This window comes from Clavelina lepadiformis, chromosome 8 (assembly GCF_947623445.1).
Source record: "Clavelina lepadiformis chromosome 8, kaClaLepa1.1, whole genome shotgun sequence".
Lineage (NCBI taxonomy): Eukaryota > Metazoa > Chordata > Ascidiacea > Aplousobranchia > Clavelinidae > Clavelina > Clavelina lepadiformis.
The window spans coordinates 2484912-2500435 of record NC_135247.1 but is presented as its reverse complement, the minus strand read 5'-3'; the positions used below and the strand labels follow the sequence as shown (position 1 = coordinate 2500435).

Genomic DNA, 15524 nt, shown 5'->3' with positions numbered 1-15524 from the left:
TTAACAGGAAAGAATGTATTTGCTTGAATTCGGAACTCCAGGTACTTTTTTCGCAACACTCCGGTTCTATTTCGCCATCATCAAGTGCACTCTAGTGCCAGTGGTTGTTGTTGAAATTTTTTACCGGTTAATATATGGTTGATAGTGGCTATGTTTCGAGTGCTTCGTATATTTGCAAAGACGCGCGTATGACGTTGTTCAACTTGGTTATTCATTACATGTGCAAACGGTAGATCATTAGAACGTAACAAGAAAACAAATAAAAATTTATTACATGATTAAGCACACTGCTGTCCGTATAACATATTGAGCGTCTACAACCCAAGATCTCGTGATGATATCTCATATAGTTTCTTCAAGTCAGAGTAAATTATTCACTTTATTATTAGCCTATATCCGAAGGAGTTAGGAAGTTTCCTGTAGGAGTTATAAATCTTAATGTGAGATTTTAATTCAACCGATATTTGAACGCTGCGCTTTATCGACAAACATGGTTGAGACCATTGAGCAAACAAGTCTAACCCTTTCCAACGTCTCACAAACTCTGACAAGAAGAAAGTGAACAGACCTATTGTCGTCGGTAAGTTTCAGACGACAATGACAAAATTTACTGCAGATTTTATCGGCAAGTTAATCGCGATGATAAAGAGAAAGATGTTGGTGCTTGTACCCTAGCTGCTAGAAATGGGAGGTTCAAAGCCCCTAATACGCAATCGCTTTCGGAAGTAGGGCTTTGATTGACAGCTACGTGATCTGCCAAGGACATCCTTGTCTGTTACAACAGGATTTTAATCGTAGAGTTTCGACATAAACAGAAAGTGATATTGGTATTAGCTTACAACGACAAGAATCGTATCAATTTTGTCACGTTATCACTTATTGGTACAGTTTTCTAGGGATGGTTAAGATGCTGATTTTGTATTTTTGTTATTAGAAACTCTAGACCAGAAAACCTATCAACCATCAGTAAGAATAAATTAGAAAAATAATGATGTATTTAAACAAAATAAAAACAGTAGTTTTCGCTTGGATGGTTTTCCTACATTCTACAAATGTTGCATCGTCTTGCCCGTCAGAGTGCCGGTACGTTGGTAGTAATTTGCAATAATAATTAATAAATGTATGACTTGTATTTATTAATCTCATCCTTGTCTAGGTGCTTTGGTTTCAGCGGAGATTGGATTGCAGATTGCTCTACGCAAAATTTAACACAAATTCCAAGTGGATTTGCTGAAAATACCACGGAAATATTTCTGCAAAACAATCTCATTTCTACTTTGCCCGAAAATGCTTTTAGCGGCTTAACAAAACTCAAGTAGGTCCCCGATGCAGTTAACAAGGCACGCCAGTTAAAATAAGAAAGTAGATGATATGCTAAGATCCTTTACAAGTCATAGTGAAAGTACTACACAGAAATATGCCGTGAAACTTGGACCAACAAACGTTGCTCTGTTTGTTAAAGTTTGTTGTAAAACTAATAGTCTATTTTATGAATTGAATTGGCAAACAATCGATCCGGTACCAGTAGTTATAATGAAAGTATTTCATTTCTTTGGGTGACCAAAAGTTACTTTGTACATTGCTTTTAAAGTTATGGTGTATTTTTATTTTTATTTGTTGCGTAATCTTTGATGAGGTGAATGTCAGTTTTCAATTTTGAAATAATGTTTGCTGTTAAATACAAATTCATCATTTACCAGGTTTCTCTACTTACATAACAACAATATCTCAGAAATCGCGCCGGCAGTTTTTGCAGACCCAAGCCTGACCCTTAAATATCTAACCTTGCACGACAACCAAATCCGCATTCTCCCCGGTGACGTATTTGCCGGTATGAGTGACCTCATCGTTCTCAATTTGAACAACAACCTCTTAAACTCTTTACCACCATCGCTGGTCAGAAACCTGACCGGCCTCGTTCAGATTTCTTTCAGTGGAAACAACCTGTCGTCAATCGATGACGTTACCTTTGACGATCTCAGGTACGTCATAACGACGTCACGTTGAGTTCATGTACGCCTTGATGCAGCATTGCTGTTTTTTTTGCAGCAAGCTGAAATATATCGGACTTTCAAACAACAAGTTAAGAAGTCTTCCGCAAAACTGGGGAAATATTGCCCCAGATCTCTACTCAATTGATTATTCCGGGAATAATTTGGAAACCCTGCCACCGGTCCCCAGCACTGCCAACCAAATCTACGCCACTGGAAATTCGATATCAACACTTTCTTCAAGTTCTTTCGCCAACGCTACAGAGTTGTATGAGATGTTTCTCTCATTAAATAGAATCTCAGCAATAGAAAACGACACGTTTCTGGGAGCTACCTCTCTAGGCTGGCTCGACCTGTCGGTGGGGCGCCTTCTTGGTCTTTGTTAAGTATCTGTTTGTGTCCAAGTTATACGATTTCTTGTGTAACCGTGGTGAATGGATGTGGTTTTATTTCAGGGAAATGCAATGGAGAGAGTGGATGATTTTACCTTTGATCATTTGTCCAAATTGCAAGGTTTATATCTGGCTTATAATGAGCCATTGTCGTCCGTCTCAAGTCACGCCTTCGAAGGTTTCAACGAGACAATATACCGGCTTTCTTTCGATAGTTGTAACTTCACTTGGATTGATGCAGATATAATTGCATCTTTGACCAACAAGCAGCTGGTAATTTGGATGGGAAATAACCCGTGGAATTGCGACTGTAATTTGCAGGTGGAACAATACGCAGTCACATATTTTTAACACGGTTCTGCTAATTTTTCAATCTGTCTTGGCATAGAAAAACAAAATATTTAAGGGCACATTAAGACTAAGAACATTTCTCGTATTACAAATGGCAATTTGTTTATAATTAACAACGATCATATATTTTTAATGTTTTAACTTTTTCGTAATCTTTAGTTTTACTGTTGATTTACTGTTGATCTTGTTGATTTAGGACGTTGTTGAATTGGTCCAATCATCGCCGAGCAAATTCTACGACCTTAACCAAATCACCTGCCAGAACCCTGATGACGTAAAGGGGAAGAAAATGACGACAGTTGACAGTAAATCCCGGTGTTCTCCGGCACCTATAACTAAGGCTTACAGCGAGCTGGGTTTAGCGATTGGGTTGTCTATAGCCGCCGCGGTCGTATTTGTTGTCATCGTAGGCTTTTTGATTAATGCGAGGACGGCAAAGATTATAAATCGAAATAGACAGCAAACTGAAAGAACATCTCGCCAAGATGAAGTTGCATCCGTTCTGTAAACTCTTGACAATCTTGAAAATACACCGCGCTTTCTGTATATTTGCACATTTTTGCACGAATAAACATACGTTTGGATTTGATACAATATTAATCAGCATAGGTGTTAAGCGAACGTTGGAACTGGCGTTTTATACGCAGTAGTACGTCAACTCATAACATTGCGTCTTTTACATTTTATTTTCACCTATTTGTGGCTTTTTGTACTCGGCAATATTCTGTATATGATGACTCCATACAGGTCACTGGAAAGATCCTCAACACTCTATACCAGAAAAAATACAGCAGTAGGAGAAATAGAATTTGTAATAGCCAAAAACGATCACAGTACGCCGAAACAAAACACACACGATCAACATACAGTAATCAAACAAATGGTTTCGGTGTTAGCAAAAAGGAAAGTTGAATGCGACAGCAAAACATGAATATATTAAATGGCAGTGTTAGCTTTCTGTGCGGTAAGTTATGTAAAAAAGGTAGCCAATGCTATGTTAAAAAACTAAGCTGATACACGCTCTTGTGATGGTATATATTGTACATTGTAACAAATTACTTAGTCTTGTGTTGTGTTCATTCATTATTTAACCAAGAGCTTATTAATGTCGTTAAGTGTCTGTTGCGTATCCCGTACACTGGCATTGCACAAGCTGCTCACACAGTCTGACTGCGAATTTAACAACTCCCGGGCTTGAGCCGTCATACCTACGTAGTTCTCATGATGGATGATAGTGGAATGCGCTGGTTGAAAGTTAGTGGACGAAACCTGCGACGAACACTGCTCGCTAGGTGGCGCCGGCGAGTTGGAAGTCGGCGTTCCGAAAACGGATGGCGACGAGTCGTAATCGTCAGTCCACAGGTTGTACTGCCTGGATAGATCCTCGCTGTGATGGATGCGTTTATCCGAATACTGATGCCTGCTCTCCGAAGCCAAGATCGCGAGACAAACCGAACGCCTGACCTTCTCGCGCATCACACGCGGTTCGTACTCGATGCCACCGGACGACTCTTCGATGGTTTCGAGAACTCTATTGCTGTCGCCATGGTAACCGCGCACATTCTGTGTTTGGGCTGGATTTGACGAGGCTTTAAAAAAGATTGAAAGTTTTTAACGTTTGGAAAGTATTGGGTGAAACTTTCATCAATAAATGCTTCTGAGAACTAAAAATTACCGTTTGGTGGCATCCAGCATGCGTCACTGTGCCCGATATGACGACATTCCTCGGTGCAGAACGATCCAAGTTCACTATACGGGTTGCCAGTGTCGTATCTGACCGAGTGGTGAGCCGGAAAGTTATTGTGAAGATATTTCTGGCACTTTTCATATTCTGTCGAACAAAAAGATTTGTAGGAATAAAACGCGAAACAAGATGTTGATGGCAAGTAACACTTTCAAAATAATCCTTTACATCAGACTGCTCAAGTATCTTAAAATCTTTCTACCTCTGTCGTGTAGGCCATTGTAGCTTCCATTATCAGGTTCACTGTCACCTCGTCCGCTATCTCCGTCGTTATGGGATGGTAGATGCTGGATTAAATCCAACATCTTAACATTCGCCATCTTTAAAATGAAGAACAGATTGACGACCTTCGTGTCATGGAGAAGTTTTTTAGTGAAACACAGTGATATTTAATTAAAAGAAGCAGATATGTATCCGGTGGTGGCTCCTATTACTCAAACATAACACAAGCCATTTCCTCGACTTACCCTTGGATCACTTGAAAATGACGTCAGAGGCGTTCGGGATTTTTCTAAGGAAGGTACAACGTGATAAAAAGATGACTCCTTGCTAGGGATAAGTTTTGTGTCGGATGTTGAGCTCCGTGGAGTGGGTTTTTCAGCGGAAGAAGAATCGCTGGTTAAATAAGGAAATGCTTTGTTTAAAAACATCTTTGTTACAGGTAAATACAAGTTACAAGGTTTAATGTTGCCGAAAATATAAACTTGTCTCGTATATAATTATAATATATGTCTTGTATATATATATATATATGTCTCGTATATAGGAGTGCCCACTGTTCATTACGTCGTTCGCAACCGTATTTCGAGTTGATTGTACGCCAATAAAAATATTGTTAAAATATTGAAACATTATCAAGTATTATTTTATGTTACATAAGTTTAAATCTTTAACGTCGAATAGTTCATAGATAAAATACATACATTTTCAATCAATTGTTATAGAAGCTTTCTTATGGTCGTTTATTTTGACATTGCTATGGTATAGCAAAAGCTCACGCAACAGAAAAATTTTGGACGTCCCTGATTTACCGAAAAAATTCTTTTGTTGTGATTCGTGATCACGAGATTGTAAACTACACTAATGACTAAGCATGTCAACGTCAACCGGAAATTTAAACCCTCGTGTTGTATGAACTCCCAATGAGGTGGATTAACGCCACAACACCTCATTGTGATTTAAATAGCGTTGTTAAAGTTTAACAATTCAAAGCAACACGTTCCAGGTAAATTTTTAACTATAGTTACCTGATACTTTTAGCCTGACTTGTTCCTGAGCTCCCGGACAAGTTTGATACCCTCTCATTGGCGGTCACCTGTGATGTGACGTCATTACTATCGATCGATTTCGCTGATTCGTCGCATTTTGACGAACGACCGGGGTTAGAGGTCAGTGTGCAGCCGTTTTCGTCTTCTGCCGCGCGGCAATTGTACGTGCGAACTTTCTGCAAATTTCAACAGAAAATTCTTTATCGTTGACTCTAAGATCTATTTTATTGGTACTTTATTCTCACACACAGCAGGACATTTATCAAATATTACGGAGAAGCAAAAACCCGACATCTTCATCCATAAAAATCCTCATCAAATATGATAGAAAAACAACATCAATGAAAGATCTGGCCTTACCTTGTTGTCCTTTTTGCATTTTACGGCGACAACGGAAATGACGACAATTATCAGCAAGACAAAGCAAGCCAGAGCGATTATGATGATGAACATGTTGGAAGAAGAGTCTGCATCCCTCTCTTGCTCTATCCTGATCGGAGGGGATGGGAGCATCAATGTGTCCACGACCTGGATGAAGATATTCATCTCGCTGCTAAGCTCCGGATCATCGCAGTCGGATGCCTGCGGATAAAAACGACGTCACAAAACGTAACCAAAGTATCCGCAAAACTATAACACAATAGTGAGTGACGCAATACTATGATAACGGCCGATCGAGTAATCAAACGCCCACACACGTCACACGACAACAACAAACCTTAATTGTGACGTGATGGTTCCCAACGAGACTTTCGAGGTCTTCGTAGCTCATGTTTAGACGAAGATCCCCGGACTTTGGATCGAAAATAAAGTAACTGTGAGATGATGATGGTGACGGTACCTTATCCACATCTGTATCATCGATGTCCACCATCTCAAGTCTGACCTTCGAGAACTTATCACTGTCGTAGTCAATTGTCTGGGATAAAGGTAATGACGTTTTACAGTTTTGAAGATTGTTTTACAAAACAGTCAAAAAGATTCCGGATTTTTTTCTCTTTTTATCCAGTCATTCAAGAAATTGCAATTAAAACTTTTCAAGAAGATTAATTATTTTTATTAAAGCAACATGATACAGCAACCAATAAACCAAAAGTTGTTTTGAAAGAACGAAATTCTTGACTGTAAATTGTAACCAATATTTTTTGAATGTCTTACCTCTACTGTCAGTATGGGTTCGTCCCGCAAGATGGATGCATATACCAGAGAGTTGTCCAACGGCGGATTGGCAAATAACGGCTTGTTGTCGTTAACGTCAGTGACGTTTATTTGAAGAAGACAAGAACTTTTCATTGACCTCGGTTGACCTTTGTCGTGAGCTATCACAGTAATCTGCAAAGAACAAAACATGCTAGATCTTGATACTTTCATGTGTCAGATTTATTGCTTTTTTATCAAAATTTCCAACTCTTTTACCTCCCATGTCTGTCTGTCTTCGTAATCAAGGGGTCTGACCAGAGTGATTTGTCCAGTTTGCTTGTTTATGGAAAATATGTGGCTATCTTCTTTGATTGAATATCGGACAATTCCGTTTGTAGCCGGAACTATCTCGTTATTCTGTAAAGAGTGTATAATTTACTGTGTATAATCATTAATTTATATTATATTATATTATTCCAAAAATGTTTGGAGTTATTATTTGCCATGAGGTTATAAAATGTAAATAAGGTAAATTGAAACCTTATTTTTGGTCAAGGCCGGGCTCAATTTTGCATCGTCGTCTGTTGCTGTAACTTGAGTAACAGCTGTGCCTATTTCAGCATCTTCTGGCAATTCAATGGAGTAAATAGCTTGCTGGAATTCGGGCGAGTGGTCATTGTCGTCCAGTATTTCCACGGTCATGTCATACGACGAACACCTGTTCAAACAAGTCTCTGGTAACAGATGTCCAGCTTGAACCAGCAATAAGTTTTTGTTTCCACGCAAATCCTGTTTAAACCGCTTTACCTGGTTGGGACGCCATTGTCACAAGCTTCAATGACCAACATATATCTGTTTACGTCTTCACGGTCGAATGGTTTTCCGGTGGTGATTAGTCCATCGCTAGCCAGGACAAAATGACCGGTGTCATCATGGGGTGTTCCTGCAGAAAGGACATATTTACGCAATTCCGTCCAAAAATACCCAATTTGATTTCATAAAAATCTGCAGCAATTATGCATCTTTTGCGTTAGGTTTGCAAGTATTTTGCGGTACATAAAGGTACTTAAGAAACTGTGATTTTCTTACCTTCCTCATCGAATGTCTGGGTACGAATCGAGAGCGTGACCTGCCCATTTTTTCCGTGATCAGCGTCGTGCGCTCTGACGAAGGCAACGTAGGTACCGAACGGCTCCCACTCTCCCAGGTAAGCTAAAGCGTTAATTTTTTATATAATGATTATAAATCTACAGTTAAACTGACGGAAAATACGACTGAATATACTTTGTCGTCGTAAACATGGGAAAATAGATCGAATTACAAACAGCGAATAAATAAATATTAAACCCACTTCTATTTTCATCTATGTCAATTATAAAGTTGATGTTGATGGTAGGCGCATTGTCGTTGACGTCATCGACTTGTAAAGTAAACCAGACTTGTGACGAAAGCGGGGGAGTCCCGTTATCACGAGCAATAATCTGTACCCGCAACCTGCAACAAAAATCAATCTAAAAAATTTGACTTTGCCAATGTACGACGGTCTGATAACAAAATTAAGCGATGTCTTATCACGGTACTAAAACGTATTTGCTTAACTTTCACTCCTGAATATCAGATAATGCGGTACAGTCAATGCCGTCTAGACACGTTTGTTAACACTTGCGTAACACTACACCTTGAATCGACCACATTTTACCGGTTAAGAAAGTCGATACGATTTATTTTTTTGATAACTTATCATTTTTACCCGTCATGTTTTTCTCTATCCAGCTTCTGTTTTAAACTGACTTGTCCGCTCTCTTCGTCAATTGTCAGCAGCTCCGAGGCTGCTGTACCAGCAGGGGTGAGGAAATAGCGGACTTTTCCGTTTTCCCCACTATCTTCATCGGTGGCATGGATCCTGCTTATATTCGTGCCTGGTTCCAAGTTTTCCAAAAGAGACAGCACGTATTTGGGCTTGTCGAAAACAGGGTAGTTATCGTTTGCGTCCAAGACGTGTATTTGAATAGACATGTGAGTGGAACGAGAGGGCACGCCGTTATCTTTTGCTGTTAAAGTGAGGTGACGTCTTGGCTTCGTTTCGTAATCTGCAATGAAGGACCGGCTGATTAAGATCGTGGGAAACGACAATAGACATCTTTCACTCACGATCATAGACACACCATAAAATACCGACCATTGAATTAAGGGTAAAACATATACCAAGTTTTATAGCATACATCATGCGTTTAACCAAACAGTTTAAATAACTTACCCAGTCTTTTGAGCAGCACCAACTGGAGATGGGGCCGCTGTGCTTCGTCGATAAAATGCGTAACTTCAAAATGATCATTTCGAGCCAATCTGTAGGTTATCCTCGAGTTGTTGCCTGCATAAGCGAGGCGTAGCGTTAATTTTGCACGCTGGTTTTAATTTACAAATTTTGTGCGCATCGCCGGCGCCCGGCAGAAGGGAAAGACAGCTCGAAAAGCACAAAGCCGCTTCAGACTTTCACACAAACTATGAGTAGCTCGCCAAAGTGCTGACACTCGAACTAATTGACTCAGTTTTAGGGGAACGGTTTGACTGACGTGACAACCAGTACCGTCACGATAAGGCGACCTATGCAGACGCTCTGCAGACAAGGCCATGCTTATTTCAAGCTTAATTGAGCACAGGGACCTCGAGGTAATTTGACGGAAAACATGAATTCTCACCTGAGTCTTTATCCGTGGCCTGGAATTGATCGAGTGGGAAGATTTCACCGACATCGACGCTTTCCGACACGTTCACAACGACTCGTGAGGCTGCAAATTTCGGGCCGTTGTCGTTAATATCGTTGATCACAATGTCAAGGTTCAAAAGGGAAAAGACTTCTTGAGGTAGCATCACCGCCTGAAGAATCAAAGATTGATTGTGCTTATTGTCACCTATCTTTGTGTCGTACATAATAAGTGTCCTGGATGTGTCGCTATTTATCAATTTACAATGTTATCTCTTTTTACGGTTATAGACCTCACTACTTTCATTTGGACATTAATCATTCAAATTGCGACCCTTGGATACACATAACAAGCCTTAATGTTGTCCCTTTCCGACATTGATTGCAGCCTAAAGAATAGGTAATTTGAATCCAATACAGCAATATTCACACCTGCAATGTCAAGACGCACTGTTTATCGGTTTCACAGACGCGATCCCGGTCGATTTTCCGACGTAACCTGATAGCTCCTGTCTCTTCGTCAATGGCAAAGTACTCGTGCTGTGTAGACGATGTCGAATACGGCGACTTGAATTTTTGCTCCAACAGCTTGAAATAACGTCCTTGCCTTTCCTCCAGCGAAAGACCAAACAAATCCATCATATCGGTGACAATGGTACCTAAAACAAAATTTGGCACCGTGAGTAATTCCCGGATTTTACCCTGAAAGATTGAATTTCATGATTCTTGCATGCTCGAGGTTATTGTATTTTCCCTATGGGATGCGTTTAGGCTTAACAAATCATTAAATTCACGGCCAATTAAAGCGTAGAATCGGTTATAATAATTGTGGCTCGCCAATGTAAAAGCACATATACGCAGAGCGGATGCGAGAATGAAGACATGTTAAGGCAGTGTTACCTTGTCGAGTTTCTTCGTCCAAAGCGATCTGAAGGTTTAAGGTCTTTGAAGATTGACAAAGTTTAATGACAAGGACAAAACATGCAAATGCTGTAGTCACTTCAACCAACGAAGGACGCATTTTTCTACAAATGAAATCGATAGATTAGTTCGCACGCATAAACACCTTTTCGAGTACTTCACTGTGGGAAGTTTTAAAGATAAACCCAAAACATCTTAGGATCATTTGCATGCTTAATGCTCTTGCGGAAACCGAATTATCACCCAGGCTAATCGTACAACATGGCAGAGGATGGAGTTTTGTTTTGTTTCATTCAGAAACGTCCCGTGTTACGCTGTGAGACTTTAAGGGTACCCAAGGTATACCGCAGAGGGCAAAGCGGTTTCAGGGAAACTCTTTTTGCCTTTTCGTCGTCAACTTGACCTGACTGACACCCACACAACTTGTGTTCGCCCGTTTTATTTCTCACGAGTTCAAAGCGGCGAAGCGTGACGATTTGGTTCGAGATCTGCAAGTTGTTCCTCGGGATGAATTTTCCAAACAATCGGACGGAGGTGAAACCTGCGCCCGATATAAATCGGATCCAATATTTGCAAACAATTGAAACACAATGGCAGAGAAATAGAATAGTGAGGGCACATTTCGGTTTTATTACATGCGATTAGAGAACGCTCAAGTGCCCTTGGACGAAGGACAATACAAAACAACGGCAACTATGCGCTGCAGAAAAGTGCTATTGGCAGCCAGAAATCTGATAAACTTCCAACCCAATATCGATTAAACTGATTGCATTAAACCCAGTTTGGCGTTTGCGTAATTGCCAATTTCTTCAAACGATTTAAAATAATAAAGTCGAATTAAAAAGTGTAACCTCGCATGAAAAGCATTTGTCAAACTTAAGGAGGCGCTAAAACCGTTACTAAGGGTCTTCATATGAACACCAATTTTAAGGATTTTCACAAGAATGGTTTAATGACTTGGCATTTCTATAATGAAAGCATAATTGATTGAATTCATAAAATAACGTCACTTTGCTAGATGAATGAGAATATAAGTTCAAATTTTTAGGTGTTTTGTTTTTTACTTCGCTTTCTCCAACAAATTTTACAATATTCATTTTTTCTTCAAACTTTGCAAGCCTGGAGTACTGTCAAAGCTACGTAAATAATTTTGCTTGTACTGATGTTTTCGGGTTCAGCAACGTTAATAGATTATTTGTGCTCGCCCGAATTTTACAATGAGTAGTTATATTTGGCAAATCTATTCGAGTTTGGATTTGTAGCGGCCCATCCGCAATGGAAACAGTTTCATTCGTTTAACCCTTTACAAACATCTATTATAAAAATTGTGCGTTTAAATGTGCCGAAATCCAGGCACAGAAACGATTATAATGATACATTGTCATTGCAAGGTGGCCACACTGTTGTCTTTTATGGCCGAATTCGCAAGAACTCCAAGTGGGGTCAATCTGCTGCGTTCAGCTGCGAGGAAATACGAGATCGTGAGAGATTCGTGAAATTTTTGGGACGAGAAATTCAACCGATTTATCACATTAGGAACGGGCCAATGAGGAAAACAAACCGCCTTGAGCGAATGGCGCCTTGATGTACTTGAGCGAATGGCGATTAAGTTGACTCGAGTTAGCATTTTTAAACTAACTGTAGACAAATCTGAAGAAATCTGGAAGCGATTTAATGGTAGGATTTAACCACACGTTGTTACCGTGGCAAAATTACCACCGGAATCACGTCATCATACACGTCATCATACACGTCACTAGATCAGACAAAACACATCCTTCTTGTTAAAGCTCGAATGTATTCGGGATTTAAATAAAATCTGATATTCCACTCAACTCAATCTTTTGCGAAAGGAACAGAGCATCTTGAAAGCCGAATTCGAAACTGAAACAACAAGTCCCATTTGTCATCGACCAAATCAAAACGAATGAAATGATACTTTATACTTTATACGAAGCATGGCGTGTATTGTATTGCGATGACGTTACCGTTGACGTGACAGTATTTAATTGGTTACTGTTGTTCAAGTCGTAGGTAATCAATATTTGAAAGGGGCAAACCTATACATCGGATAATAGCAACCTAAAATACAAAAAGCTTGTAAACCAAAGACTACGAGTTGGTTGACAGTTTTCATTATTTATTAATAAACTTGGTAGTTAAAATGACATTCGATAGGCTATAGATAGCTATTGATGTCATAGGTAAGATTTTTTGCCCCAATAACTGCCTTATATGTATAATGCATCGGTTTTGGGGTCGCATTTCATAACGCAAATTACATATATTTTGCAAAACATTGTTTAGGAAAAATAGTTAAAATGAAAAATATTTATTAGGATATTTAGAAAACATTTTCATTCCCACGAACTCTAAAAAAATTTGCCATTTGCGCATGCTATAGCCGCAGTACAATTCCGACTACGTAATTAGGTTGAAGCACGCGCCGCTACAGTTGTGATTAGAAGGCGTGGTAAAAATCGTTATTGTCACGTCAAGGTGACGTAACAATTGGGATCTTTGATTAGTTGTGTCAGCCTGTACAAAACATGGCTTGTTTTGAAAATTGTTATCAGATGATTCGGTGATAAATAATTTATTTTTAAAACTCAATCACCCTTTTCAACCGGGGCGTCCTCGTTAAAATTAATAATTAAGGCCGCGGTAGATTGATTTTTCCACGAAAAATGTACCTTGAAAATTGGGGGAAATCTGCTTAAAATTTACATACCTACCAAAAATCTTTACCGTTCAAAAAAACCCGGCTGTTTTCTCACGCACAATTCTAACCTAACTTTAAGCGACAAACACTTCCCGCTAGAGACTTTTAGTCTCTGGCCGGTTTCAACAATAAGCTCATCAGACCCAAAATTGAGTGGATGCATCAATATTGCGGTTAATTATTTGGGAGAAATACAAGTGAGTCGATTGCGGGTGCTTTGGGGCAAATCGTAAAACAACAAAAGCCAAGGACACGTTTTGGCACCCTCTTTTCCTGCTAAGACTGAACCATCAACAACACTAAGTATACCTTATAAGTTACGCCTCACTGCATCACATGCTGGCAACCGGTGCATTCAAGCAAAACCAGAAATGGTTCGAGTTATGAAAAGCTCACAACCCCTAGACCAAGTCTACCGTACTGGGTTATTAGTGAACCCACCAGGCTTGGATCAGCTACAAACTTCAGACGGGTACGGCGATACGCTAAAGTCTAAATTAAGGGTTGAATTCAACCACACGGGTTTGGTTTTAATCGGGGGTACCATGGACTATCTATTGGGTTTCCGGGACTTGCTTTATCTGGTTACATTTATGACGTCATTAAGGGGCTAGGCTGATTGTAACAGTACACCTGATGACAGAAAGGTAATACTAACAGGCACCTCGCGTGACATAGGGCTAATTAAACAGCATTTTCAATAATTACTTCAAGAACCGTACCCAAGTTTCGCCTATAGGTTTGTTGAAGCTCGTAGTTTATGCACTGAAACAGTTATCTTTAAAACCTTACTCAAAATCCATTTCCCTTATTAAAACGTTGTCGTAAAAGATCGTATTTCAAATCGCTTCTGTAACACTTACCTTGATGAGAATTGACAATTTCACAGATCTTTGATGTCTTTTTCTTCGTAACTATTCCTTCTATAGTCACGCTGCAAGTTACAATAAGAGCTAAATTGGAAACCTTCAGCCTTATACACGTTACCACAGTCTTATATCTTATCTTGTCTTTGCTGGTGGTAAAAATATGAAATTTTAAGAAGAGTTTATGCTACTTCTGACGCTTTATCTCGTTAATTGAAGGAGGATATCATCCATCAAAACCCTCGTAGATTTCTAATCTCGATACTATTCATTTTGTTTTTCTTGGCGTCAAATTTTATCAATTTTTATCCGACTTTCCGCTGATGTGTCAACATGAATAAATATCTTCGTCTTCGGGAGTCTAAGGCTGACAAAGATGGCGCTAATTCAAATCAAAACAATGACAAACGCTTTGGAGACTCAAACAAAACCTTCACCACGCGAGTACGTTGCTGTGAATTAATCAAACGATCAACCGGCGACATAATTAACTACATCAATTTAAACCGAGTTCTTCTCGCCGCTGGCCAAGGTGGTACCGCGTCACAGTACAGCAGCAACGAAGGCATTTGCTTCTTTGCGGGAGTGCATTTGTGGGCAATCGGGATTGCGCAGATGTTTCTTTTATCAGAAACATCTTCGACGCCATCTGAAACTTTTGACAGGCGTAATTGCTCGAACGTGTGAAACGTCATAAGGGTTATATTATTCGCTCATAATAAAATTCCAAAACAAAAGAGTTACCGAAAATCTCTACGAAAATTTCGTATTCCATTACCCTTTCAGTGACTTCATTGCAATACTTTTATTGCGTAATTGAAATTATTATTCTGTAATAAAACACTTTCCTACGACATGGAACACCTGGTGTTATTATTGTTGCGAAAGTTTCCGACGGTTGTTATTTGTCCCATTACTTTGAATTCCACTTTTTGTGAATTTTCTGTCTCACATTGCATGTAGGTTTCATCGAAATATCTTCATTTTCAATGCATTTCGCGGTTAAATTGATAGTTTTTTTCATAAATTTTTCCAATACCGGCTTTCATTCACTATAACTATCTGTACATGTACGTTTTAATTGCACGTGTGAATCGTGTGGTCTATTTTATCCAAACTCGACCGGGTTCTTCCTAAACTTGTTCGTATTAGAGTTTACTCTGCGTAACTAGCTGTAACAGCAAACTGTTTATTAGCAAGTACATGACAGAAAAGACTGACAAATGCCCGTTAAATTATCATCCTGTCACAATCTGCTTCTTAAACTTAATCTGAAAAAATGTCCTACATTTGACTAAGCTGCGCCCGTGATGCGTATTGCGGAGTCTTATAGGATTTCTGCGCCATATTGGCCTGAGTATAGCACGCTGAGATGTCGCCAGGTCAGAATCTGTTCTCAAATGCGCCCTGTACGTTCTTTCAAGC

General features: G+C 39.5%; 2 protein-coding genes across 2 annotated transcripts; one reads left to right on the top strand and one right to left on the bottom strand.

Annotated features, from left to right (window-relative positions):
- The first annotated feature begins 150 nt into the window (after positions 1 to 150).
- Positions 151 to 3333, top strand: LOC143469459 (uncharacterized). Its single transcript, XM_076967152.1, has 6 exons — positions 151 to 1083; positions 1157 to 1315; positions 1701 to 1982; positions 2050 to 2350; positions 2447 to 2704; positions 2931 to 3333. Exons 1-6 carry the CDS (start codon positions 989 to 991, stop codon positions 3240 to 3242), a joined length of 1407 nt encoding a protein of 468 aa, XP_076823267.1. The 5' UTR covers positions 151 to 988; the 3' UTR covers positions 3243 to 3333.
- Positions 3334 to 3501: 168 nt separating this feature from the next.
- On the bottom strand, positions 3502 to 14254 carry LOC143469458 (protocadherin-18-like). The gene is made up of 19 exons (XM_076967151.1): positions 14097 to 14254; positions 10491 to 10615; positions 10023 to 10249; positions 9586 to 9763; positions 9144 to 9257; positions 8637 to 8976; positions 8238 to 8380; positions 7976 to 8098; positions 7694 to 7829; positions 7427 to 7604; positions 7163 to 7303; positions 6905 to 7078; positions 6465 to 6665; positions 6107 to 6328; positions 5726 to 5922; positions 4946 to 5093; positions 4681 to 4798; positions 4410 to 4565; positions 3502 to 4323 (listed from the first exon to the last, which is right to left on the bottom strand). Exons 2-19 carry the CDS (start codon positions 10609 to 10611, stop codon positions 3818 to 3820), a joined length of 3423 nt encoding a protein of 1140 aa, XP_076823266.1. The 5' UTR covers positions 10612 to 10615; positions 14097 to 14254; the 3' UTR covers positions 3502 to 3817.
- Positions 14255 to 15524: the final 1270 nt, after the last annotated feature.

What these genes read in the sequence shown, in the direction of transcription:
- LOC143469458 (XM_076967151.1), bottom strand. Translation starts at nt 10,611, where the DNA reads ATGCGTCCTTCGTTGGTTGAAGTGACTACAGCATTTGCATGTTTTGTC. An exon ending in CGGCCTTGACCAAAAATAAG is followed by an intron (nt 7,304 to 7,426) that starts GTTTCAATTTAC and finishes CACTCTTTACAG; the next exon opens with AATAACGAGATAGTTCCGGC. An exon ending in AATGCAAAAAGGACAACAAG is followed by an intron (nt 5,923 to 6,106) that starts GTAAGGCCAGAT and finishes TGAAATTTGCAG; the next exon opens with AAAGTTCGCACGTACAATTG.
- LOC143469459 (XM_076967152.1), top strand. Translation starts at nt 989, where the DNA reads ATGATGTATTTAAACAAAATAAAAACAGTAGTTTTCGCTTGGATGGTT. An exon ending in TCTTGCCCGTCAGAGTGCCG is followed by an intron (nt 1,084 to 1,156) that starts GTACGTTGGTAG and finishes ATCCTTGTCTAG; the next exon opens with GTGCTTTGGTTTCAGCGGAG. An exon ending in ATTGCGACTGTAATTTGCAG is followed by an intron (nt 2,705 to 2,930) that starts GTGGAACAATAC and finishes TTGTTGATTTAG; the next exon opens with GACGTTGTTGAATTGGTCCA.